At 37.4% G+C, this 26,604-nt stretch overlaps 1 protein-coding gene across 1 annotated transcript in view; it reads left to right on the top strand.

The window, feature by feature from the left end:
• megf6b (multiple EGF-like-domains 6b) overlaps window positions 1-26,604 on the top strand; it is a 71,810-nt gene that overhangs the window by 19,682 nt on the left and 25,524 nt on the right. The window contains exon 5 of the mRNA XM_056255331.1: window positions 16,544-16,666. Within this exon, the coding sequence (XP_056111306.1) occupies window positions 16,544-16,666 (123 nt within the window). The remainder of the gene's footprint in view (window positions 1-16,543; window positions 16,667-26,604) is intronic.

The raw sequence follows: 26,604 nt of genomic DNA, 5'->3' as shown, positions 1-26,604 counted from the left end.
TAGAGTTGATAGAGTTGATAGTTAATAGAGTTGATAGTTAATAGAGTTGATAGTTAATAGAGTTGATAGTTAATAGACTTGATAGTTAATGGACTTGATAGTTAATAGACTTGATAGTTAATAGACTTGATAGTTAATAGACTTGATCGTTAATAGAGTTGATAGAGTTGATAGTTAATAGAGTTGATAGTTAATAGTTGATAGTTAATAGTTGATAGTTAATAGTTGATAGTTAATAGAGTTGATAGTTAATAGAGTTGATAGTTAATAGAGTTGATAGAGTTGATAGAGTTAATAGTTAATAGAGTTGATAGTTAATAGAGTTGATAGTTAATAGTTAATAGAGTTAATAGAGTTAATAGTTGATAGTTTATAGAGTTGATAGAGTTAATAGTTGATAGAGTTAATAGAGTTAGTAGAGTTGACAGAGTTGATAGAGTTGATAGTTGATAGAGTTGATCGAGTTGATCGAGTTGATCGAGTTGATCGAGTTGATCGAGTTGATAGAGTTGATAGAGTTGATAGAGTTGATAGAGTTGATAGAGTTAATAGAGTTAATAGAGTTAATAGAGTTGATAGTTAATAGAGTTAATAGAGTTGAAGTCTGGAGGACTCAGTCAGTTATCTGAGGTAATGAACACAAGTAGTTGTTGGATTTACAGAGGCGAAAGTTTATGAATGATAAAGACGGTGTATATTTATTGTGTCATGATGCTGAAAACAGGAAGGAATCGTGTTTTTGTTTGTTGCATGTTTTTAATTTTAATTTTTTTTTTGCGTATTCATGGCAGGGTTATTATAGTCAACTAAAACTAAAGCTGTAAAGAAACTTGAAATAAAGTAAATTAAATTGAAATAAAAAGTTCTAGTTTATTCAGCTAGTTGCCAAAGCAACATTTTTCATTTAACTTAATGTCATAAAAAGAAACAAAAGGAAAACTGATTTTACAGTTTTTCTCGATTGCTTAAACACTATAACCAGGCTTTTGAACTAAAATTTCAAAACCATAATGCCATTTATCAAAAAGCACACCCATTTCACTAAACTATGAACACTATTCCCCTGTTTTGACACATTAGTCAGATTTGTTGAACTGTCACAGCAAAACTCTACACACAAATCCCTTCATTTCTCATTGCCTACACCACGTGGTCATTTAGAAAGCACTAGCATTCAATATTGTTCACTCAAGTCAGCACAGCTTCAGCTCAGTTAGCACACAATTACCCAGGTGAAAACACTAAGAGTCAAAATTGTACACACATCAGTCAAATCCTTCAATAGATAGATAAAAGGTTATACAATCTTTTATAAAAGATACAAATCAGTTTACTGAGTTTTGGAACAATGGATCCACAGAGAAATTAAGCAATAGGTCGAGGAGGTAGAGGATGAGGAGGAGGAGGAAGAGGAAGAGGAGGAGGAGGAAGAGCAGGAGGAGGAGGGAGAGGAAGAGGAGGAGGAGGAAGAGGAAGAGGAGGAGGAGGAAGAGCAGGAGGAGGAGGGAGAGGAGGAGGGAGAGGAGGAGGGAGAGGGAGATGAAGAGGAGGAGGAGGAGGAAGGGCAAGGGCAAGGGCAAGAAGACAAGCAGTCTCGGATGAAATTCAAGCCACTTTAGTTGGCCATGTCCTTGTCCATGGTATGACTATGAGGGAGGCTGGGCAACGAGTACAGCCAAATTTGAGTCGCTTCACCGTCGCCTCCATCATCTCAAGGAGCTGGGGTGGCGGGACCACCACAAGCAACATGACTTCCCAGTTTTGGAAATGTTGTTTTGAATTTATTGCACTAGTGTGTAAGACTATGTTGTAGTGTGTGTATTTTTGAGGGCTTGTGTGTCCTGTCTGAGGGCAGAGTTTGGTTTTTCAGCAAGAGTGAATGGTTTTGAGTGTAGAGCTTCATTTTGACCTGAAAATAGGATGTTTGGGGAATTGGGTGAGACGTTATGGATTTGTGTTTACTGTTTTGAGAATACGAGGCATAGTTTCAAGAAATGTGTTTAAGCAATCGAGAAAAACTGTAAATAAAAAATATAAGTGAGGAGGAGCAGGCTTCCCTCAATGCATATACTTATAAACTTTAAGAGTGCTCAACCTTCATCTTCCTCTTATGTTTCTTATGATCATTGTGATTATCACCTGAAGAGCTAAAACAATAAATAATAATAAAAAAAAACAGTTAGAACACTTGCAATCACAATCAGGAGTTTTCAGTTATTTTTAGATATGATCATCCTTGTATGAAGGACACCCATTATAAAGTCGCCATGAAATCAAAATGGACAATTCTTGTTTTTTATGGAATATTGCACTATTTGTTATAAATAATTTCAATTTGACTTTACTCAACTTTCCGGTTACTCAACTTTCATTAATCAGCCCATCTTAAGGCTATTAAAGCGGACATAAATTATATCTATAATCCAAGTGAATTGCTCAGCTAATTTCTCCTTTCACATCCTGTGTGCTGAGCTTTATTTAAGTTGGTTTAATGGGCCATTAGCCCAAGGGCCGTCCCCTCTGTGCGGTTCTCCAGCTAGATGTCCTCAGGCACTTCCTGTTTCATGGAATGTAAAACACGATGGTGAAGTTGTGGCCGCAGGACTCTTTACGCCACAATAATGTAAAAGTTTTCAAAGGCTGAATGAAAACTTGAAGTTTACACACATCGCGACTTCTGTTTAAACCTCAGATTTCTTGTTTCATGGTTCAAATGCATTTGAAATGGTTTTGGTTGTGTTGTAGTTTACTGAACTGCTAAAACTCCCCGTGACCTGATCCTTGTTACCAGGCCTGTAGTTGTAGTATAACTCATCCACACGGCTTTACGGTAATTGAGCTACAGTTTCTCCATGGTCACGACACTCTCGTATCTGTAAAACATGTGTTTAACATTGCAAATGCTCCATTTCATCAGGATTGGTGTGTAATTCGGCCGATGGATCTGTGAAATATCACTTAAAAAACAGCAATCTGAAAATCATTGCATCACGTTTTGATGTCAACTTGACAGTTCCTCAGAGACGTTCATCTGACACTCGCGGTCACACGTTTTATCCTTTTTTCCAGTTTTTCCAGTCATTGCACATCTGTTTGAGCTGCCTTTTCCGGAGATCTGGGAACGTTTGAGTCCTTTTCAGCACGTGTAATGTAATGATGTGACTGCATAATTCTAATGGAAAATCCACCTTTAAGCACTGACTGACTCATTGACATTCCCGTCGCATTTGCCACATTGTGTGTTGCAAGGAATTAATTAGTTATTAAAAAGTCTGGTTAGTGTGCAGCGTCCATGACCCGGAAAATTGTCCCCGGGTGAAACGGTCACAGCAGGACGATAGAGGCGAGCGTGAAGAGATCCCTGATGGTCCTCCGCAGTTTCCCACAGTCTGTCAGGGTGTATTCACACCAGGAAAGTCCGATAGTTCACTTGCTTTGGTCCGGACCAAATATTTTTTTTTTTTTTTTTGTACGGTTCGCTTTCACACTGCTCTTTTTGCAAGTGAACCAAAATTTGTAAACAAAACCACACGTGTGCTAAGGTCGTCCATTCATTGGACAAGGATTCTCAAGTAGGGAAATCAAGAAAAAAGGCTCAGCATGGAGATATTTCGTACTACAATATTTGTTATTGTACTAATTTTGTGTTATTCTGTACAAACGCAATATGAAGAAACTGCGCAGAAGACGGATAAGGTATAAAGTTTTCATTCATAGAGAGGGGCTATGTCCACACATTCAAATAATGAGATTCTTATTGTATATACTGCTACCAAGTGCTGTCAATGTTAACGCTTGCGATATCGTTACATTATATGAACTGCAAAAGCTTTTTTTGCATCTATGCGCGATTAGACTAAAGAGAACGCTCTGTATGTGAATGTCCTGATGCACACACTCATTCATTCATTCCAATGATGCACACACACGACGCGCAGAAAGACGCGCAACAGTATCGTGTGGCCAGACAGCGCGCCGGAATGGAATTCTCTTTCGCACTTGTCTTGAACAACAATAACACAAACCATTATGCCAAAATCTCCGACTACGGAAGCCTGTTAACTCAAAGGCGCAGTGCTTTCTTGCAATTGGGTCGGTTCATGTTCACACCGTAAACGAACCGTACCAGAGTTCGTTTGGAACCGTACCGAGACACCTCTTCAGCTGGGTCTCGGTTCGGTTGTTTGGTCCGCACCCGAGTTCGATTGCTGTATTCACACCTGCCCAAAAGGTCCGCACCAAGGGGGGAAGCCAACTAGAGTTCGATTCAATCGAACCAAACAAGGCAGGTGTGAATACACCCTCAGTATAAGTCTCCCTCATCCACTTAAAAAAAAAAATCTTTCTCAGTCTTAAACTAAGTTTTCCCCGAAAATGAAAGATTGTGAAAAATTATGTCACTTTAACTTTTTTACGTTTTTATTTTTGGGTCACTTTAAGGGTCAATCTCATGAAACCTGCCAAGTTTAGTTCTTATTTCAACCCAAAATCAAAATATACATGGGAAAAGTCAATTATATTTTTCCTTGCCTTGAAATTTTTCAAGACAATTGGCTTTATGCACAGCTGCACTACTTCCTGAACTTCAGCCAGCTCCTTTGTTTCCTGTCTGCCATTATTGGACAAACTGATTAATCCAGGTGTGCCTGGCCTCAGTAACAATAATCAGGCACACCTGGATTAATCAGTTTGTCCAATAATGGCAGACAGGAAACAAAGGAGCTGGCTGAAGTTCAGGAAGTAGTGAAGCTGTGCATAAAGCCTATTAATAACATTTTTATTGAATTCTGATAACTATAATGCAAATAATCTTGATTTTTTTTGATAGTTACATTGGTCTATTACAATGATCAAGTATTAAGAATCACTATTGAGAAGAATTGTAATTGTAATAATGAAAAATGGGAAAATAAATAAATAAATAAATAAATTGTCATTAAAAAATAATGAACCCCCCCCCCCCTAAAAAGACCTGATTTTCTTCATCTAACGTACATACTGTAACATCTTATTTTAATATTCTGATTTTGGGCTGAAATAAGACCTGTATTCATGTGATTTTTACAGTATATTCGGTCTGTTTTCTGGTTCAATAATTTGTCCCCATCATTTCATCACACACTTTGTCTTTTCTTCTTTCTGGTTGTGTTTTCTTAACCAAGATAAGCAGCTTTGGTCTTTTAAAGAAAAAAACATTAAAGACAAAAAAATGTTTTTGGGCTCTACTAGAATAGGTATGTTTGCTTGAATGTTCAAAAGCACATTATTTTCCTCATATCCTCCATTGTTGCAGCTCCTCTGTCAGTAACGCTCTGTTTAGTTCCTGTCTCGATGAAGCCCCTCCTTCTGAAAAGCGCTGTGATCTGATTTGTCGGCTGGAGCAGTGTGTTGTGATTGGTCAAGAGCTTCGAGTGTGTTTGGGAAATGTCCCGCCCCTTTCCATAGCCAGTTTAACACACTACTAACTAACTCAACCAGGCCCCGCCCCTTTATTCTGCGTATGAATTATTTAAATGAGGAATATTGTGATGTGTTCGTTCCCGGAAGAAACTCAAGGCGTTTCAGGGAGTTCAGAAAAACTAACACTGATATAGAGAAGAACTCCCGCTGGAGGGACTTTGTAACTTTGCAGAGCTTTTTCATGCTCAAACAGCAACATTACACACTAAAGAAAGCTGATAACATGAAGCACAAATTCATGCTCACGGTATCAGAGAGGCCAGCGTGACTCTCTCATTACTGCCGCTGTAAACCTGCCTCTGGATAATCCCACAATCCCTGTTTCCTGTCTGGCTTCTTTCTGTTTGTTTCCTTATTTTGCTGCCAGGAGAGAATATATAGCCTGGGTCTTTAATGTTTCCTGGTGCTGAAAACCTCCAGTCAGAATGAGTTTTCTTAATCGTGTTTGTGCTTTTCTCTGGAGTTTGATTCCTTAATCTTTCCTAATTGAGCTGAAATTCCAGAACTGTGTTGGCCCGATGAAAGCTCCCTCATGGACACTCCTGGGCTCATGAAGACTTGACGTTGACCGCTGTGTGAGGAGCACGATTAGAGGGAGATCCAGCTGTCTTTACTGCGCTGACAGATAGAGAGCCTTCATTCTGTGATGCAGGACACCAAAACAATATTTATGCTTTAGGATTCTTATTTTGAGTGTAATTTCTTTGTTTAAACACAAAATGGCATTCACAACCCATGTTACCTCTTTAATGGGATGTTATAAAGTGAGGAAATAAGGGGGGTAAGTAGTATGGGGTTTGGTTTAGTGCATCAGGAATTGACTGGATTGTGAAAAGTTGACATTTCCTTTACTTGAAGATTTGTTTTTGTAATTAATGCCTAAATTGTGATGGCTTTTGGTGAACGTGTGGCCTAGATGCCATTTTTTTTGTGAGGGAAATAATAATGTGCACTAATAAATCACTCACAATAAGACTAGAGTACTTAGCTTAGTACTGATTTCTTTAACTTTAAGTATATGCAGTTAATATGTTTAATATCAGTATATGCAGTTAACATGTTTAATACCAGTATATGCAGTTAACATGTTTAATATCAGTATATGCAGTTAATATGTTTAATATCAGTATATGCAGTTAACATGTTTAATATCAGTATATGCAGTTAACATGTTTAATATCAGTATATGCAGTTAACATGTTTAATATCAGTATATGCAGTTAACATGTTTAATATCAGTATATGCAGTTAACATGTTTAATATCAGTATATGCAGTTAACATGTTTAATATCAGTATATGCAGTTAACATGTTTAATATCAGTATATGCAGTTAACATGTTTAATATCAGTATATGCAGTTAACATGTTTAATATCAGTATATGCAGTTAACATGTTTAATATCAGTATATGCAGTTAATATGTTTAATATCAGTATATGCAATTAATATGTTTAATATCTGATCACAGTTTTATCCTCCGTGAGACATGTGATGTTGGAGTGTGTATCAGCAGACTGTGTGTCGTGAAGACTGTAGCCCAGAGGCGGCTCTGACAGGTTGAGATGTGATCACAGCTCTTCTTACCACACACTCATGCCCTGACCTTGATCTGCGCCTGCATTACTCTCCCGAGTCAAGTCAAAGCCGTTAGCTAGGTTTCCAGACAAAGTTGCCAATTTCACTTATGAGACATTTGCCTATTACATTTGCGAATAAAGCACCGTTTCCATCCGGTCAGTCGAAGAGAACAAAATCGTCACTTCCTGATAAACTGGCGATAAATACCACTAAGAAAAATGAAAGTAAAATAACATCTTATTTATTGAAAAGTTGTATAAATCAATATCACATTTACAATATCACAAAAACAGCACTCGTGTGATGGTGCTTAACTATATCATGATAAAAATATGAGACAAAAGGGATTTTTTCCCCCTGACATCTTGAATTTTAGTGGAATTAACTGTATTCTACAGGCTTCATGTTCGTCACCAATGACATGAGTAGGTCTGCGTTACATGCTTTAATAATATTAACACGTTATTTTTCCCCATAACTAACTCATTAAATCGCCAGCCCTAATATATATTCTATAGCAAAGTAAACAGCGAGTCACTTTCCACATTCCCTAGTCATAGTTAACTCGCATGATCCACGTACACCGAGTAGCTCATGCAGAAATTAGGCAGTAATTTGGACATTCCTGGTATCCCTGCAGGCTCCAACACAACATTCCCAAGTCCGTCAGGCCCGAACAGGTATCCTGAGATACAGAGCAGAGCGCAGGTTAAAGATCAGCCCTGCGGGGTTCGGGGAACATATTCTGCCTCTTGTTAACACCAGGAGCTTTGTAAACCAGACGGGATTGAGAGCAAACCAAAACAAACCTTTTGTCTGGATGTCAACGTTTTTTTTGAGCTGCTTTGAAAACACATCAGCCCAGGCAGAGAGCATCAGAGACATGGAGAGAGAAGTACTGGGATGCGTGGCGTCTGGTTGAGCTTAGCATCCTCGGATCAGATCTGCCCAGCTGTTAAGTCTCTCACGAATGCGGCGGGCATCCAACTGAGACGGGGCTGGCGGGAAATTCACTCTAATTCGCTCTCTCGCACAAGTGTGTGTACATACAGTGCTGATTTGACCACACATTTCACACAAGCACACACACATCAATGCACAAAGCCAGATCCTCCGGGTTGACAGGGGGCCAGGAGGTCGTCTAATTAAGTTTGAAAAATGTCAAAGCATCATTAGCATCATCATGAGTGTCATAAGATTCCTTAACCAAAAGCCAATGTGCTCAGAGGGTGTTTGAGCCTCTGGAAAGGGTGTTTGGTCTTCTTAAAGTCATTTTCTGATTATTTTCAGCCTTTTGGACACATTTGATCAGCTATAAGGGGTGTTTAGACCCCTGAAACATCATGTTGAAAACTTTTTAGAGGTCTAAACCCGCCTTTTTGCACTTTTGTTGCCATTGGCTTTTGGCTTGCTTAGTTGGGGACATTAAATTTAACATTTAATTTAATATTCAACAATAATATTGATCTGCCTGCATTGACACTATTATATGAGAAATAAACTGAGCTGGACGATGACATCACGGTTTACTCCAGAGCGGCTATATATATAAATTAACTATATTAGCTTTTTTTTTTAAACAAAAATGAAACATCATTGAACTTACTTAAGCTCGACTGTGGAATCATATTTTCTTCCGGAAACAAACTTTTTTTGCATTATGTTCCTGTTATCACTGTAAAGCTGCTTTGAAACTATCTGTATTGTAAAAAGCGCTATATAAATAAATGTGACTTGACTTGTAGTTGCACAAATGTGTCCAAAAGGCTGAAAATAATCTCAAAAGGACTGTCCTCAAGAGTGTCTGTTCAGAGGTTTTCAAAAAAACTCACAGCTGAACGTGTCTTGTCAACACACACATTGGGAAGAAGAATTGTGTAAAACCAAAACACAGCTGTTCCAAAGACTGATATGTGAGGAATTTGAATGTTTTTTGTCTAGTTGAACTGGAAAGGTTTAGTGATTTTGAGAGTTTATGGAATAATCGCTCAGAGATAGTATTTGTATAATCCGTCATTCTTTTTATGGATAGATGACATACTCAAGTTTCTTTTGCTAAGGGCATGATGGTAAATATTTAAAATAGGAATTAAATATTGCACTGGAGTCTTTGTCTGCGAAACACAAATGAGATGATTGCTGACATACAGTAAGAGTTTAGAGTTACAACATGAATGTGGAGAGCAGAAAATGTGCTTTTGGAAGCCTTTTGATGAGAGATGTTTGAGTTCATGTCGAGATCTCTGTCTTCTGTTTGCAGACATTGGTATCTTGGCAAATCTGAGCACAGTTTGAGACATTATTGAGATTTCTTCTGAAACTGTACAGGAGACATGTGTGAGATTACTGGGGTCTTTTTCGGAGAAGCATAAGATGTAAGATGTTTTTTTTGCTCTCCATGTAATCTCATTGTTGTCTAAAAATTTATTATTTGATTAATTTATTCTTATTTATTTATTAATTTATGTATTTTTTCTATTTGTTTAGTCTTGTATTTTTTATTAATCCATTCTTATTATTAATTTAATTTAATCAATTAATTATTATTATTATTTTATTTTAATTAAGTTTATTAATTTATTCTTCAATTAATTTATTCTTTTTATTAATTTATTCTTATTTACTTTTTCATTTATTTTGCTAGTTTATTTATTCTTTTATTTATTCATTATTTTTTGTTAATTTATTATAATTAATTTATTAATTTACTTATGTTTCTATATATTTTTTCATTCATTCATTCATTCATTCATTCATTCATTCATTCATTCATTCATTCATTCATTCATTCATTCATTCATTCATTCATTCATTCATTCATTCATTTTTATTTCCTTTCTCTAGTAACGTCTCATTTCATCCCACAGCTATAGCAGAACTGCTGAAAAAAAGCTTTTAATTAAAGCATCATAAAGTAGATAATTGTTGGTTCTACATCCACGGCTGCCTGTCAGATGTTAGTCGTGTGTGTGTGTGAGTCTGTGTACAGATGTGGTCACATTAAGACCAGAAATATCTTTTATACAAGTACACAGACACGAATGCTTGGCCATGGCTTTGCAAGTTTACCAGATTCCATGTGCTTGTACCACAAATCAAATGACACTATCAACTATAGATTCATTTACACAGCCACATTCATTCATTTAAAAGTCTCAGCACTCAGAGCTGCAGATGTCTGAGGATAAACACCAATGATTAGCTGTAAAAGTCTCTGATATAGATTCACAGCAGGAGTTTTATGTGGTCGAGAGAACAGAGATCTGGTTTATTCACTCTCTGCTTTAAATAAACGTGCGGTCGGCGCTGGAGGGCGTCTGGACAGATCTGTAATACGTTGATATCTGCATGTCATGAATATGTTTTGTTGTTGTTATCAGAAGGAGATGAACAAAAGTAATGCATGCACGGGGAATCTGACTGGTATTTTGAATGCATTGATCTTTGCAATCTGCTCTACAAGTGAAGAAAACAGCTGTATACCGTCCCATAACTCATGGTACAAATTCTTTGCATGGTTTTAAAATGTGCTTTTGGACTGTACGGTTCAGTTACATGAAGTGTTTATACAATTTTGATGTTCTTTGTCTAAAGAGATCCATCTTGAAATGAACATTAGATTAGAGTGACTCCCACTTGTTCATGCATGCGTGCAGATGTATTGTTTCGTTTGGAGAGGTTGGTTATGACAGTGGCAGTTGTTATAGATTATGTGTGGCTGCAGTATATCATAAGTCTTGCACTGTGACCCTCTTTGTCTGCAGGCTTCTTTTAAGTGCACTATGTAGACAACAGGGGGCAGTGTGTGCTCTCTACAGTGTTAATGATGATGGATGACGCACGTGATTTTTTTTCTTACCTTTTTGTTTGTAAAATAACTCAGGACTGCAGAGCTCTGTATTGCTGAGACGGGTTTTTATGTTTTTGCACAGACACAGAACACTAGTCTTAATGATGGTGAATATCAGTCTTGCTGTGTCTCATATTAACATTAACTCCGTGCTGTAAGTTTTAAACTTAAACACATGTTTTTTTCCAGTACTGATTGTGCTCCTGACATGAATGATTGGTCAAATCAAGTGTTTATTTTGTTTGTTTTGTTTTTTGATGAAACAAGTGAATAACTTTACTAAGTGATTGGAATTACAGTTGGTGTGAGTTTAAAGGAACTTATAAAAAATGCATTTATTTGACCAAAAATACAGTAAAAACAATAATATTATGAGATATTATTACAATTTAAAATAAAAAATAAAAATGAAAAACTGTTTAAAAAAACTGTAATAGGTAAAATAGCTGTAAAAAATATTTTTCCCAGGATTCTTTTATGAAATAGAAATCCTTTGTAACATTATAAACGCCTTTGAAAGTCTTAAGTCTTTTTGATCAATTTAAAGAGGCCATATTATGCCATTTTACAGTCTTGATTTTGTTTTTGGGCTCTACTAGAATAGGTTTAAATGCTTGAATGTTCATAAAACACATTATTTTCCTCATATTCTCCATTGTTGCGGCTCCTCTCTTCCCAGTCTGTCAGTAACGCTCTGTTTAGTTCCTGTCTCTATGAAGCCCCTCCTTCTGTAAAGCGCACTGTGCTCTGATTGGTCGGCTGGAGCTGTGTGTTGTGATTGGTCAAGCGCTTTGAGTGTGTTTGGGAAATGTCCCGCCCCTTACCATAACCACCAGTTTAACACACTACTAACTAACTCAACCAGGCCCCGCCCCTTTATTCTGCGTATTAATTATTATAATGAGGAATATTGTGACGTGTTCCTTCCCGGAAGAAACTCAAGACTACAATGGAGGCGTTTCAGTTTCAACACTGACACTGATATAGAGAATATAGAGAAGAACTTTGTGCTTTGCAGATCTTTTTATTGATGAGTGTATTTATGTGCTGGACGGCTGTTGGTGACCCTATGGTGCTATCCGGACGCTTTTCTCTGGCTCCGTCTGACCCGTATGGTCCACCAGCTGTGCCAAGCTACGCCACGGACCCCCGTCTACACAGAAACACACTTCAGACTCCATGAGCGGAAGTCACACGATGCACATCTGGAATGCAAACACACAAATCTCTCACACAGTTTGACACAGAAGGCTCTGAACGATTGCTGGTGGTCTGATGGAATGTCAACAATGCATGTGTTTTTCCTGTTGCATAGTTTTTATTTTGGTATTCATTCTTCAGAAACAGTGTATAAGCATGTTTGAAAACACGAGAATAGAAGAAATGCTGTACTTTTGGCATGGATGTAGTGGTTCTGACAGGTGGTTTGTGTGCGTTAGATTCACATAGATCTGAACATATGGCAAAGGACCAGACCAGAGGTTAAACAGATTTTCTCAAGCACTGGATGTTATGGGCTGTAAAACATATATCATGTTTTATGTGTGTGTTATGTGTGCATATTTGCACGTCTGTGTGTGTTCGGGATAATAGATTTATAACTTACAGAACCAGAAACATTCCGTATGAATTCTTTTCCTGCAGACGTTGCAAAGTTTAAATATATAGTTAAAATGAAAATTGTCATTGTTTACTCTTTCAGCTTGGCTTCCATGTAAGTCTGTTTTTTGCTTAAAAACAGTCTGAAACATGAACATAAAGATAATTGATGTGTTTTTCGAGTAAGAATTTGATGAAAATCAACTTCAACATCAGCTGGCTCTTTGTTTCTGGTTTGTGTTTGTGATGTCAGAGATCTTTTCGTGTCTGAACCCGCCGACATCATTGAACCCACAACATCAAATTCCCTGCCAGTTTTCTGTTAAGACAATTCCCATTGTGCAAAACCCAGAACAACATTTAAACATCACATTTTCTCAGCACAAACTGCATCTGAAAGTTATGCTTTAGAAGAACAGAAGGACGAAATTTAATTTCTAAGATAAAATCATGTCTTTCACAAATGAAAATGAATGGGGAAAAGGAAAAACTGATTAAAAAAGATTTAAAATACAACAGAGAAAAGTACAAATGACTGGAAATACACTTAAATGTAATGCAATGAAAATGCAGAATGTGAGAAAAGTTACAGTTAAAATGCAATTGAATTACATTTAATTCATTTTAATTTTAAACTAAAAATGTAATGCATGTCAATATTTCTTGTCATGATTTAGTTTTTCATGAGCATTTTCACCCTCTCTGAGCCTCAGAATTAGGCAGGCAAGTATATTTAGTATGTAAATGAGGTCTGTTGTGATTGGCTAACCTCTTTGCAACAGCCGGTTTCCGGAAGTAAAAACTCCATTCATTTACTCCATAGGGAAAGTGATTGTGAGCGACATCTTGTGAACCTTTAAAGACAGACCGACTGTGAGCTACGAGGTTGTTAATCGATGGTATTTGCTTCTAGTGAATCCGTCAGCCTGGATTATTTCAACTTAGTTTTAAAATGATTGTGTTTAATGGCGGAATTCCTAGTGAAAAACTACATTACCCATGATGCTGTGCAGAAAAATACACCAATCAGAGAGTCGAGTCGAGTTCTCTACGCTCTCAAAATACTGAAATATTTGTTTATATACTATAGTTTATATACTATAAAATTAACATTTGTAAATAGGTAGTTTTATATTACTCCATTTTTAATCCGATTCCATTTAGTTCTTTCCCTCATTAAAGCTGTTAAGTTCACAGTCTTATAGCTTTTTTCAAAAACTTTTTTGCTTCAAATCAAAGTTTGTAGTGTTGTGATTTTCCTCGTAGCTGATTGGCTTGGCTCATGGCTTATAATGCTTTATGGAAACTTTTTAAAAATCCCTATGGGAAAAATGAATGGACAAAATGGGGACACTCTCTATTAGTAGCAATAGTGTTAACCATGGAGGAGGTGTTGATTATATAAAAGTTGGCGGTCATATGATTATGAAGTGAATATACTGAGATGAATACTGTGATGGTTTCTAAATTAGCTGTTTTTGTGCTTTAGTTTGAGTAAGTCTTCAGTTTTTTGGGATTAATTAGTTCATTTTCAGTTACACAATGCTCCTAACACTTGCCAGACTTCATTATGTGGACATGACCCCTGACCCCTGACCTCACTGACCCCGCACACCGCCGGTAACACCCTCTCCCTGTGGCAGGTCTGTGGCAGGTCGACCTCGGGTCATGAAAGGGGTCATGACCTCTCGGTGAAGGAATGTTGTTCGTCTCCATTTCCTTGTTGATGTTACAGTCAGGATGTAGATGAATATATGTGAAGGTTGACGTTATGAACTACTGATCTGTCACTCATTTTATTCTCATGGTTGTATATAATGGAAAGAATCGTACATAATTTATGTTTTGCAGGATTGACAGCTGAAGCTTTAACACTTTACAATATTGGTTGTAGACATTAGCCATTAGTTAATGCAATAGTTACATAAACAAATCTACTGTATTTATTGGTTAATGTTAATTTCTAAATTTTACATTAAAATTAAGTTAATATTAATTTAAAAAAAATTGTTTAATTATATTAATAAAATAATATAATACAAATAATAATAACTTTTTCAAAAAAATGTTTGTTGAAATATTTTACATATATTTTTATGCATTTTGCAGACACATTTATCCAAAGCGATTTAAACAAAACAGGAAGAAAAGCAATTCATCAAAGAGCCAACGATATTCCTAATATACAATGCCAGGTTTATATAGAAAGCTAGAAAAGATGAAAAATGCAAAGAAAAAGTGTGTTTTGTTCTCATTAATAATCATTAAGTTTAGTAATTAGCATTTTGAACTAACAATACTGTTTTTTTTCAGTAGTTTATTTCTAATAGTGAGTGATGTAATTTTTTTTAACATATTTTCCATTGCTAACTCATGATAAATAAAGCATTTCATGTCTGTTGGCCGGAAACCTCGATTTTTGGGAATATTTTCTTTTCTTTCATAAATCATTGCTATTGGTCACCCTTTTTTAAAAGAGAATAAACCGAGTAACTCCATTGGATCCTCAAACTGTGTATGTCCGGAATTCACCAAAATTCAGCTTGATTTCAGTAAAATGTTGTCAAATGTCTGACCACATATAAGCCACAGTACCAATCATGACCACAAGGTGTTTCATTATTATTATTATTTTTTAATACCGTTTTTTTTTTTTTATTTCCTGAAAAGTAGGGTTTTTGGAGGTACGAGGTTTCATATTAGAGCTTTGGTTTGGACCATAGCCTAGTCTTAATTTCCATAATGCATTAACTTCTATTTTGAATTGTACTTGTAAAGCATTGTATTTCTACCTTTGCACATCAAACTATAACATATTGATCAGATTTTGCTGTTGTGTACGTGTGTAATGGTGTGATCACGTCCGGCAGGGATTCCACTCACTCATTCATTATGTTTAATTCCCTCCTCCAGCACACATCGCTCGGCTCTTCAGGGGCCAATTTGTTGAGGCGAGGGTTTTATTGAAATAATGTTTTGGGAAACCGACAAACCGATTTTCTCATAAACATCTCCATGTGTTTGAGTGTGAGAGCTGGATGTGTGATGGGAGGTTGTTCAACATCTGCGCTGAAACCTGAAGGAATGGTAAAACCTCTCGCTGTCGCTGTGAGGCTGCTTGGCCACCATTTTTCAGCAATTTCATTTTGTTCCCCTTTTTTGATGAACTTAAGTGGTTTGAGGAAGGGACTGTGCCAATTACATGCCGAAACATCCCTCACCATCCCATTGAGATGATTTGTGTCCACTGGAAAAAAAGAAGCGGTTTTGTTGAACATGGAGAGAAAGCACTTTCTGCTCTTACTACTTTTTCTGGACCACATTTTGAAGGAGAATCTTTGTCTATATCATACTTGTATAGTACTTGTATTTTCTCATACCCAAAATGCATCAAACCTTCTGACATTACAAGCATCAATATGCTCATAAAGTGAAAAGATATGGAAACTGAAAACTTTCTAATGAGCACTTTCCAATGAAAACTCAACCAATGGTCCAGTTTCAGTAGCTTCAACTCAACAATCAAAAACACATTATTGTCAAATTCAGTTACAGTGAAGAACAGCTAAATGTGTCTTTAATTACACACATGATTTACTCATTGGCAGCAGACTGTCATGGGCAAAATCTCTTTTTATTAAGAGCTTTTGAGATGGAAAACTGTGCATGGAAACAAGATATTATGTTTTAGTTTGGCAATGATGTTCCACCAATAAGCGCTTGTTGAGACCTCAGATGACCTATGCAGTGAGTTTGTGAGTCTCTTATGTATCCGGCCCCTATATAAAAAGGTTGGAACTATTATTACAAATAACTCTAGATTTGTGCATTTTCTGAAGACAGCATGCAACATTTGCATAATTCTTTTTGTTGCAATATGTAAGCAAACAATCCTGTCAATTGCAGAGAGGTGAAGTTTCATAACTGGTTTGTATGAATGCGTTCATATGTCTCCAAATCGTAAACATCTGGAAACACATGGAGACGATAGTCCAGATCTGTAATCGATCTGCATTTCAGACTGTAATGTGTGTTTGTTCTCTCCCACTGTCAGACGTGAACGAGTGTGAAGAGACCAATGGAGGCTGTGAAGCTGTGTGCTGTAACACTATCGGCAGCTTCTACTGTAAGTGTCCCGCAGGTCAAGAGCTCAAGGAGGACGGCAGGACCTGCCAGGGTGAGTCCCGTCTGTCCTCTCATGCTGTTTCAGCAAAGCTGCTTTATCTAAAGCTGTTCTGGTCATTCCAGGCTAAAGGCCATTGCACAAGGCCATTGCAGTCCGAAATTCGCGTCCGAAACTTTCGCACGTTAAAAAATAAATACGACCTCACGTTATGTCAATCACGCTTACACACCGCCACCGAAACTTTCGTCCGTCCTAAAAAAAATCGGATCGGGTTCGATTTTATGAGTTTTTTTTCTCATCCGTAGCAAGCAGTTTGAATGGTGTTTTGACAATTCAGAGCCACCGAATCACGAATGCGAAAAAACGCATATGAAAATTTCGGACTCTACAGAGCCTTTAGAGTCGAACTCTATTTCCTGTTTGTTCCATTCAGCTCGGAAATTCAGAATATCGGAATTCTAATTTAGAATCTCATGCAGAAATCTAGAACTCTGATTTGACCAAAATGCAGGATATTCACTATTATTATAAAAGATGCATACTAAGCCTATTAAACGTTTGAGGAGACAGATGTGCAAAGTACAGAGACCCTCTTTGTTGATCATTGCAAAACTGGATTTATTGGACATTATGTCCATTGTCAGATTTTCCAGAAAAAAATGTTGTTCATGTTCATTTAAAGCTGCAGTCCGTTGCTTTTTTTGGGTTAAAAATGATCCAAAATACATATTTGAGAAAATACATAACCAGCCAGTGTTCAAAACTCTCTGCTTGCCGTAGCTCGATTCAAAGCGGTAAGCTTGTAATAATGTTTTTAATTTCAGTGCTGGTGGATTTCCACGGGAGATTCGAGCATGTCTTTGCGTCATTACGTCACATCTGTACACACACATCTGTACACACATATCTGCACACACACATCTGTACACACACATCTGTCCACATAAAGAAGGAGTCTCGGCTAGTAGGCTATGAGTGTGAGGATGTTGGAGGTGGAGATTTATAGCCTTTTCTCACAGCACTTGATATAATTAAACTTATTAATTTGATGGCGGATCCAGAAAGGTTCAAACGACAATCACCAGTGACAACAGATTCACCCGCTGTAAAATGCAAAAAACTTCGTTCGGACTTCGGAGTGGCGACAGAAAAAAAGAGACTGCAACCGGCCCAAGGATAAATATCGGAAGGACATTACATGTAGTCACGCAATGCTGACGTTGAACATTAACAATTTGAGAACAGAGTATAATTTGCACGGTTTTGCGTGATATGATAAGCAATTTTTAGATTTAATCAGCGCGATTTACTGCAATGTCAGAACCAGAACAAAAGTGGATGTTTCTTACTTGTTCAGAAGACATTTTCCGTTGAAAATTATTATGTTGGTCATACTCCCAAAAAGAATAATCTGTGATTCTGAATGCCAGTATCCACACCGGCACGGCGACTGACAGACACACACTCTCCTCAAACACTGTGTTCATCCGCGCTGTGCCGTGTCAAGGGTGTCGAGGCACAACTCACGTAAAGTTGATAATTCCGCGAATGACTGCAATTGCAGATTTCGAACAGAGATGGCGACAAAGAGGAAAACCTGTGGACTGCAGCTTTAACTGTGTGCATTTAATCAGATCCTAAACCTTAAGTCTGAAACCTTGAGGACGATTCCGCAAAATGACACCAGTGGCTGATTGCATTTGCTTAAACTACACCAATCCCCATGAACACAGCAGTTTAACATGTAGCACACGTAGCAGAAGACATGAACTAAAAACATTAGCTGACAGTTGTCATTATGACTTTAAATTATGCCATTTTGACTTGATTGACTGGATGGATGGATGGATGGATAGATAAAACAACAGAATATGTCATTATTTATTCTGCATTATTTATTCTGTTATTTTATGCCACAGTCTAATCACTGGTTAAATCACGTGGCTCTGAAAGTCTCCAAATACACTGGAATTTGGTCAAACTTTAACGCTGGTGTGTGTGTGTAACTGTAATGTGTTTGGCCTCAGGAGACAGTTTCTCTTTCTGGTTCTTCAAATCCACTGAAACATGCCACCTAGGGATTTATTCATCTTTCTGATGTTTCAGATATAAATTGTATTCATCCTACAGATGGTTTAGATCTTATAACTCTTTCATACTAAACCAATTCCTGCTTCACATATTTTATATGTATTTGAATGCCAGAATTCGGTTTGATATGATCACTGCAGGCTTCATGCACAGGTTTATATGACAACACATTGTTTATGTGTTCAGATGATACCGTAATTTACTCATTTGTATTATGTAAAGAAAGAGGATGATCAGGAAAATATTGGACCACAGAATACACAGATTGACCTATCAGAATCAAGCCGGACATCATAATCCTTATATATAACCTCATGGTGTATGTGTATGCCACTCCAAAAAACTCTGTGAAAAAGGGATGTGAAATACATGAGCAAGAGATGCAGACAGTATAAAGAAGGAGAGAGAGAGTGAGAAAGAGTCAGATGAAAGGTATTTCACAGGGAAGGAGGGAATAAAAGCGTGTGTTTCAGTCCTTCCCTCTCAGACGGCTTGAACGTTCATGAGACATCTACTGCTTTTCCAGTCACACATTTATGATTAAATATCTTGTAAATCATGACAGGCTGGCTCATGCTTTGTCTCATTTGTATTGGGGTTCATTTTCATCCAGTTGATGTGGCCTATTATTCTGGCTACTGGCATAATTTGAGACACTGCCATAGGCCACACTGTTTCCATGGATACAACCGATTCATTATGGGATACCAGATACCAGGTGAGAACATTTATTGGTCCATTTAAAGTTGCAGAGGGATCTTCATCGTAAGAAATATAATGGAAAAGGTTTTCCTAAACGTCTAGAAATATTTATATATTTTTTAATTTCTTAGATAATAATTAGATTAGTTTGAGTAATTTTAGTTCTTCAAATTATACTTATTTTACTTAAAATAGTTGCCAAGAAGCCGCATTAATTTTATATCTAGATATTCTAAATATCATTTTTTTTCTTCAGATTTTTTGTTTTAATTATAGTTAACATTAACAAAACAAGTTTTTGTATGCAGATTTGTAAGTAGATTTAATAAAATCAATAAAAAGAAAAAAAGGAAAATAAGTAACTTGGCCAGTTAAAGGTTGTCGAGTCATTTCTACTTAGTTAAAGTTTACTTTGCAATGCTCGGTTTCAAGTACATTTTACTCAAAACAATATAACACTGAATTAAGCCATGCTTTTAAATATGAGTAACGTAGTTCATGCCTGAACACAATACTTAATACGCAACATTCGTGGGATCATTTGAGAGTATGAATGTGTCATTTTGAACTCCAGATGTCACAAAACAGCAAGTTACTAAACCTAACAACAAAAGCAATGACAACAGTGTAAATACAGCTGGAAAACAGTGAAAATGCATCCTTATTAATTATTCATGCCCCAGTGCATGATGGGAATACCAGTATCGGAAAGTTGAGTAGGTTTTACTTAATTTTACAATGTTGATATTAACGCTTTAATTTCTACAAGCTTAAATTGAGTACTAAAATAATATTTACTTTGTTTTTTTTTTAAATTATTGCCTGAACTAACTTATTCGGGTATTTTTTTTCTGTAAAATTTACTTCCCCACAGACTCTTTTTTTATCAGTGTTTTATGGCTAAAATGATTAGCAGAAACCGGTTATTATTTACATGTTTAAATGTCACATCCTTCACAGTTGTCATTATACTAAAATATCTTGTTTACAGTATGTGTTCATCAGTATTTTAGAGACAGAACACCGTCGGGAACTTCCTCTGACTCAGCGAGCCTCGAGGTACATCGATAAACACTATTAAAGTGTTCCAACATATTCAATAGAAGCCAAACCAAATGCTTTCACCAATGTGGGGAAACATTTCTTGGTCATTTAACTAAACCCCAAACCAAACAGCAGCGTAGATGGAAAGTGAGAGCTAGTCTGCCAGCGTTTCTGGCTGGAGATCTTCTGGCACACGCATGAATCAGTGGCTCTCAATCAGCACGCATACTTCCAGTATTACTACTGCGTGTGGGTTACCCTGATCCCAGTGACAGATGAACCACAGCTAACCTCTCAAGAGCCAGGCCAGATAGTGGAGCTAAGTGGGCTGAAGTAATCAGACAAATTGGTGAATATTGTGTTTTGGCTACGGCGAAGGCTATTGGCAACATTAGATGTGCTTTCCAGGCTGTTATTATAACCGTGATTTGCTGAAAGATGCCACATCAGTGGGAAGTTAAATATCAAAAAAGAGACTGTTTGAGAAGTTCAATCAGTTCGAGGCTCGTTTGAAGTTCTTACCATTGGAAAGAATATCGCAATTGAATTGTTTGAAAGAAGCAGGGAGAGCAAATGGAGACTTCTGCATGTTTCGGAAGAGATCGCAGGTTTGTCTCAAACTAGAGCTGCACGATTATTCAGTAAAAGATCACGATCTCAGTTCAAACATCCACGCGATCTTATTCCTAAATGACATCGATTCGGCTATGTCTATTGAACATTTGACAAGTACAATCACAGCGAACATATAGATCTGACTGCCGCTGATCCAGAGAGAGCAGTTCTCATGTTCAGGGATGAAACAGCTTCTCAAACAGGCTTTTCAACCACACAGTATCATTATTTCTGTCTTACAATCATTCAAATGATTACATGCTGGGATTAATTTTAGAGTTTGGATATAAACACTGATGTTAGAGATCAAAATAGAGCAAATCACCTTTTGAAAGAAAATTGATGCTTCAAATAAAGATTGTATCATACATCGTTACACCAGTATGGAGGCGACAAGAGACCGTTAAACAAATGTATTTGTCATTGAATCATTCATTTTAAGAGATTTGTTTACAAATGCTGATTCATCCAGTAATGAAACAAGTGAAGTCATTGAATAATTTTTCAAATTTCGAAATTCAAATTAATTAACCATTTTAAATAGACTTTAGCAATTAACATTTTGTCAGAGCCTCTAGTAAATTACATGTTATTTGGTTTAGTTGTCTATTCAGAAGCACGGAAGAATCGTGATCTCTGTTTTAAACAAAAAGATAGTGATTCTCAATTTATCCAGAATCGTGCAGCTCTATATCAAACTCAAAATAGATTTTATTCCACTCAAATTAACGGCAGTATGACAAATACCATCTTGATGTATAATCACTAGGCATGTGCCGGTATCAAATTTTCATGCTGCGATTAATTGATTGAGCTTTTATCACGGTATACGGTATTATCACGATATTTTAATTGCACAAGAGAAACAGACGGATTGGGGGCATCTAAAAAAAACTTGCATCACAATGTGTAATTGTGATTGTCAAAACATTAATTTTATTTTTTAGTGACAACATGTTATAATGTTTACATGGTTACTGAGGCTACTGTTTTTATTATTGCTTAACACAATTTTCATGATTTCAATTAAATTCTTGGATTTCATTTCAATCTTGATTCAATATTGACTCATTTGGATAAATATTAGGTAGGCTACAGTAGATAGCCTGCATTTAAATGTTTCTCAAGAAAAAATATATCTCACATAATGCTGTAAACATACAGAGAGAAATTAAATATAATGCATACAATATAAATATAATAATAATATAAATATAAAAATGTAATATGCCGTAATTTTCATTATAATAACAATTATATAATGACAAGTAAACATATATTAAAATATGTAATATAGTGCACATATTTAGCAAAATACTCCTCTCTATAGCTATTTTCTTATAGTCAACTAACATTAAATGGCTTTCCTGAGGTAAATGTAACGTTCTGTGACATAATTGTTCTCCTGCAGTGTAATTGACCTCTTTCCGTGGTTGAAAAACACTGATTGATCGAAAGTACGTACCTTTCGGTGGGTTGTACTGTATCTTTAATAAAAAGTAACAGATGATCGGTTTACTTGAACTGAGGCGCGCGATCTGTCACGTCACATTTACAAGCACCAAAACAGTATTTATTGTCTGAATTTCGTTATAAAACCTGAGAGCTGATATTTTTTTCATATCAAAAGTAACCTGCTCTGTCTAGCCTGTCGGTGTCAGTGTCCTCTTTGCTCCGCGATTTTTCTCTGCGTGAGAAAATGGATGTGTGGCGCGAGACCGTGTGAAAGTGTCAATTGCGTGAGTCTCAAGCTGAATGCGTGAGAGTTGGCAGCCATGCGGGGGATAAATAGTCGGCAGCGTTCCTCCTTCCGCCGTGCTTCTTCTCCACGTGAGGATTGTTTACATTAGACTAGAGTGCGCACTGCATGCACACAGTGCTTATACATGTGATGTGGGGATTGTTTACATCAAAGTGCACATGTGTTTTGCGCAGCATATACGGATTGTTTTTTAAAGGGTCAGGAAACCCCCCTCTTTCAGCTCAAGTCTAGCTCACAATCTTTTTGAAAAATGCAACTTAAATGGGCGTGGATGGCTGTGAGAAGAGGTGTGGTATGGCCATCACTGTCATCGCCAGTATCCCATGCATATCGACTGTCACTAAAAGAAGTGATAAAACGTGAGGAAATGCTCGATTTTTTTATAGCTGGCAAAGTTAAAGTCTTATGAAATACGACACTTTATTATTGTCCTTTCAAAAGTAACTGAATGCCCTGCTATATTACCCTACAGTAATCGTAATTCTATTGAGAACATATTAATGTAGGCTACATGTATAATTATAATGTCATTATAAAATATATAGTTGTTTATAGACACTATAAATACATATATTAAAAAAATTATTAATCTTCCGCTTAAAAAAAACGTTCGGTGCATAGCCTAGATCTACGCGCCCCCTGAACCCCCATAATAAAGATGGCTCTGTGGAGGTGGATGACTTCTCATTTTAGACACACACACACACACACACACACACACACACACACACACACACACACACACACACACACACACACACACACACACACACACACACACACACACACACACACACACACACACACACCTCTGAAGGGATAGAAAAGTCCTCGGGACTTGGTACCGCATCACTCGCAAGACGCAACCTGCATTGGTTGTCAACAAGGCGAAGTCCACCATTCTCCACTTCTCGAAGCTCTGTTTGCGGCACACACGTTTAGATGTGTCCGTGGTTGCTGGAAAACCAACCGCCCAGAGCCAGAGTCCAGCCCTGGCAGCATCGCGGGGAAACATATTCAACCCAATTGGACTTTTGCACCACGAAAACAAACACTTGCGTGCGTCCCATGATTGCCTCTCTCATCTACTACGCGATATCACAATTTGACATGTCTAGTCTGTCATTGGAAAGATCCACGTGGTGTCATGAATAATTAAGAGACAGTGTCTTCTCATAGGATATGAAAACTCAGTCTCATTAATAATTATGAGACACCGATGAGTCATCAACGCACTCACAGTGCTCTGTCACAGCCTGTGACGTGGACACGATGAAGATTTTAAACCCGGAAGACGAAAAAAGCGGAAAAAAACTCAAATTTAACCATTTTAACCCTACTATTAAATCTAACAGATGCTAACATTGTCTTCAATGGTGTTCAACACACATACCTCTGTAAAAATCTCAGAAAATTTGGTTTGGGGTTTCATGACCCTTTAAGCGGTTGATGGAAAATAAGCTGATGCGCGTTCTAAAAATCTAAATTCGGATCTATTATTTTTCACGGTATTTCGAAGTCCCCGCGATAACAATATCATGCATATTCATTACCGCGATTTATCGCATTACCGAATACCGGCACATGTCTAATAATCACTCAAAATAAATGTGAGAAAATGTGCTCAATTGTCTTTAAAATAATGTCACAATGCAAATATTATTATCATTTGACCTATTTTGATATATTTGCAGCTCAAAACAAACATCTTCATGCTTTGCAGGAAAAGCCTGTGATTATTTTGGCCTCCTGGCGTATCAGTCAGTAATTAAGATTTTATGTAGGTGAACAACCGGCTGGTTCCCATTACCAGATGAGTTTAGTGCCAGCTATCCCATAGTGCCCTGAGAGTCAACATTGAGCTCAGCTGGTGAAGTGCATCAAGAGATTGTTCCCAGGTTTAGAGAACTTCTTTAGTCAAACTTCAACTAGAGAAGACCCTGATTTGGATTAAACTCGCACATGGATCTTTCTAAAGGAAAATTGTATATTTGGCTTCTATTACGGGATTGCAGCTATTAATGGAAAACTGGCCAATGGAAACATCTCCTGCAGTGATGTCATGAGGTGACAGTAACACAAAGCTGCTCATTTTTTATTAGAGGTCAAAGGTCACTCTAACACGAATCTCATTTGTTCTTCTTGGAGTCCGCGGCGCTTGTGTTGGCGGCGTCTCTCAGGTTTTGTTTGCAGAGAAAGCAGTGTACGCGCTAAAGAGACCCGCTGTGGAATCATATGGATCTAGACAGTTGTGAATTTTTAGGATTTTTCCTCTTAGCAGGAGAGGACACCCTCAGGAGCGCCTGCCAATCTGCTCCGCACTCGCCTTGATGCTCGGATCAGTCCACTTTATGGTCAAATCCACAAAAGTGTTTGGATTGTGTGGTGATGGATGTGTTTGGATTTCATATTTGTTTACTGTCAATCAAGCAGCAAAAAGGTGGGATAAAAAATTATTTCTAGAACTTTTCTGAGCTGTGACTTACAGAGTTGGGAAACTTCAAAGAAACTGTAATTTCTCAAAACACAATCCACACACACACACACACACACACACACACACACACACACACACACACACACACACACACACACACACACACACACACACACACACACACACACACACACAGTTTGGACAGACACACACACACACACACACACACACACACACACACACACACACACACACACACACACACACACACACACACACAGTTTGGACACACACACACACACACACACACACAACTACTTGAATTACTTTCAATTATGAGTAGCTTTATTATAAATATTTATACAGTATTTTGAATATAAAAATATTTGTATGTAAATACAGTAAGTTTACAATTCGGATGTCAACAGATAAATTTGCATTAAATACAATGAATAAAATTACAGTATATACACTGACCTAAAGGATTATTAGGAACACCTGTTCAATTTTTCATTAATGCAATTATCTAATCAACCAATCACATGGCAGTTGCTTCAATGCATTTAGGGGTGTGGTCCTGGTCAAGACAATCTCCTGAACTCCAAACTGAATGTCAGAATGGGAAAGAAAGGTGATTTAAGCAATTTTGAGCGTGGCATGGTTGTTGGTGCCAGACGGGCCGGTCTGAGTATTTCACAATCTACTCAGTTACTGGGATTTTCACGCACAACCATTTCTAGGGTTTACAAAGAATGGTGTGAAAAGGGAAAAACATCCAGTATGCGGCAGTCCTGTGGGCGAAAATGCCTTGTTGATGCTAGAGGTCAGAGGAGAATGGGCCAACTGATTCAAGCTGATAGAAGAGCAACTTTGACTGAAATAACCACTCGTTACAACCGAGGTATGCAGCAAAGCATTTGTGAAGCCACAACACACACAACCTTGAGGCGGATGGGCTAAAAAATGTTGCCTGGTCTGATGAGTCTCGATTTCTGTTGAGACATTCAGATGCTAGAGTCAGAATTTGGCGTAAACAGAATGAGAACATGGATCCATCATGCCTTGCTACCACTGTGCAGGCTGGTGGTGGTGGTGTAATGGTGTGGGGGATGTTTTCTTGGCACACTTTAGGCCCCTTAGTGCCAATTGGGCATCGTTTAAATGCCACGGCCTGCCTGAGCATTGTTCTGACCATGTCCATCCCTTTATGGCCACCATGTACCCATCCTCTGATGGCTACTTCCAGCAGGATAATGCATCATGTCACAAAGCTCGAATCATTTCAAATTGGTTTCTTGAACATGACAATGAGTTCACTGTACTAAAATGGCGCCCACA

This window comes from Rhinichthys klamathensis, unplaced genomic scaffold (genome assembly GCF_029890125.1).
Source record: "Rhinichthys klamathensis goyatoka isolate OS25496 unplaced genomic scaffold, OSU_Roscu_1.1 h1tg000120l_1, whole genome shotgun sequence".
Lineage (NCBI taxonomy): Eukaryota > Metazoa > Chordata > Actinopteri > Cypriniformes > Leuciscidae > Rhinichthys > Rhinichthys klamathensis.
Note: the sequence above shows the minus strand (reverse complement) of the source record. Positions and strands in the feature narration are given on the sequence as shown.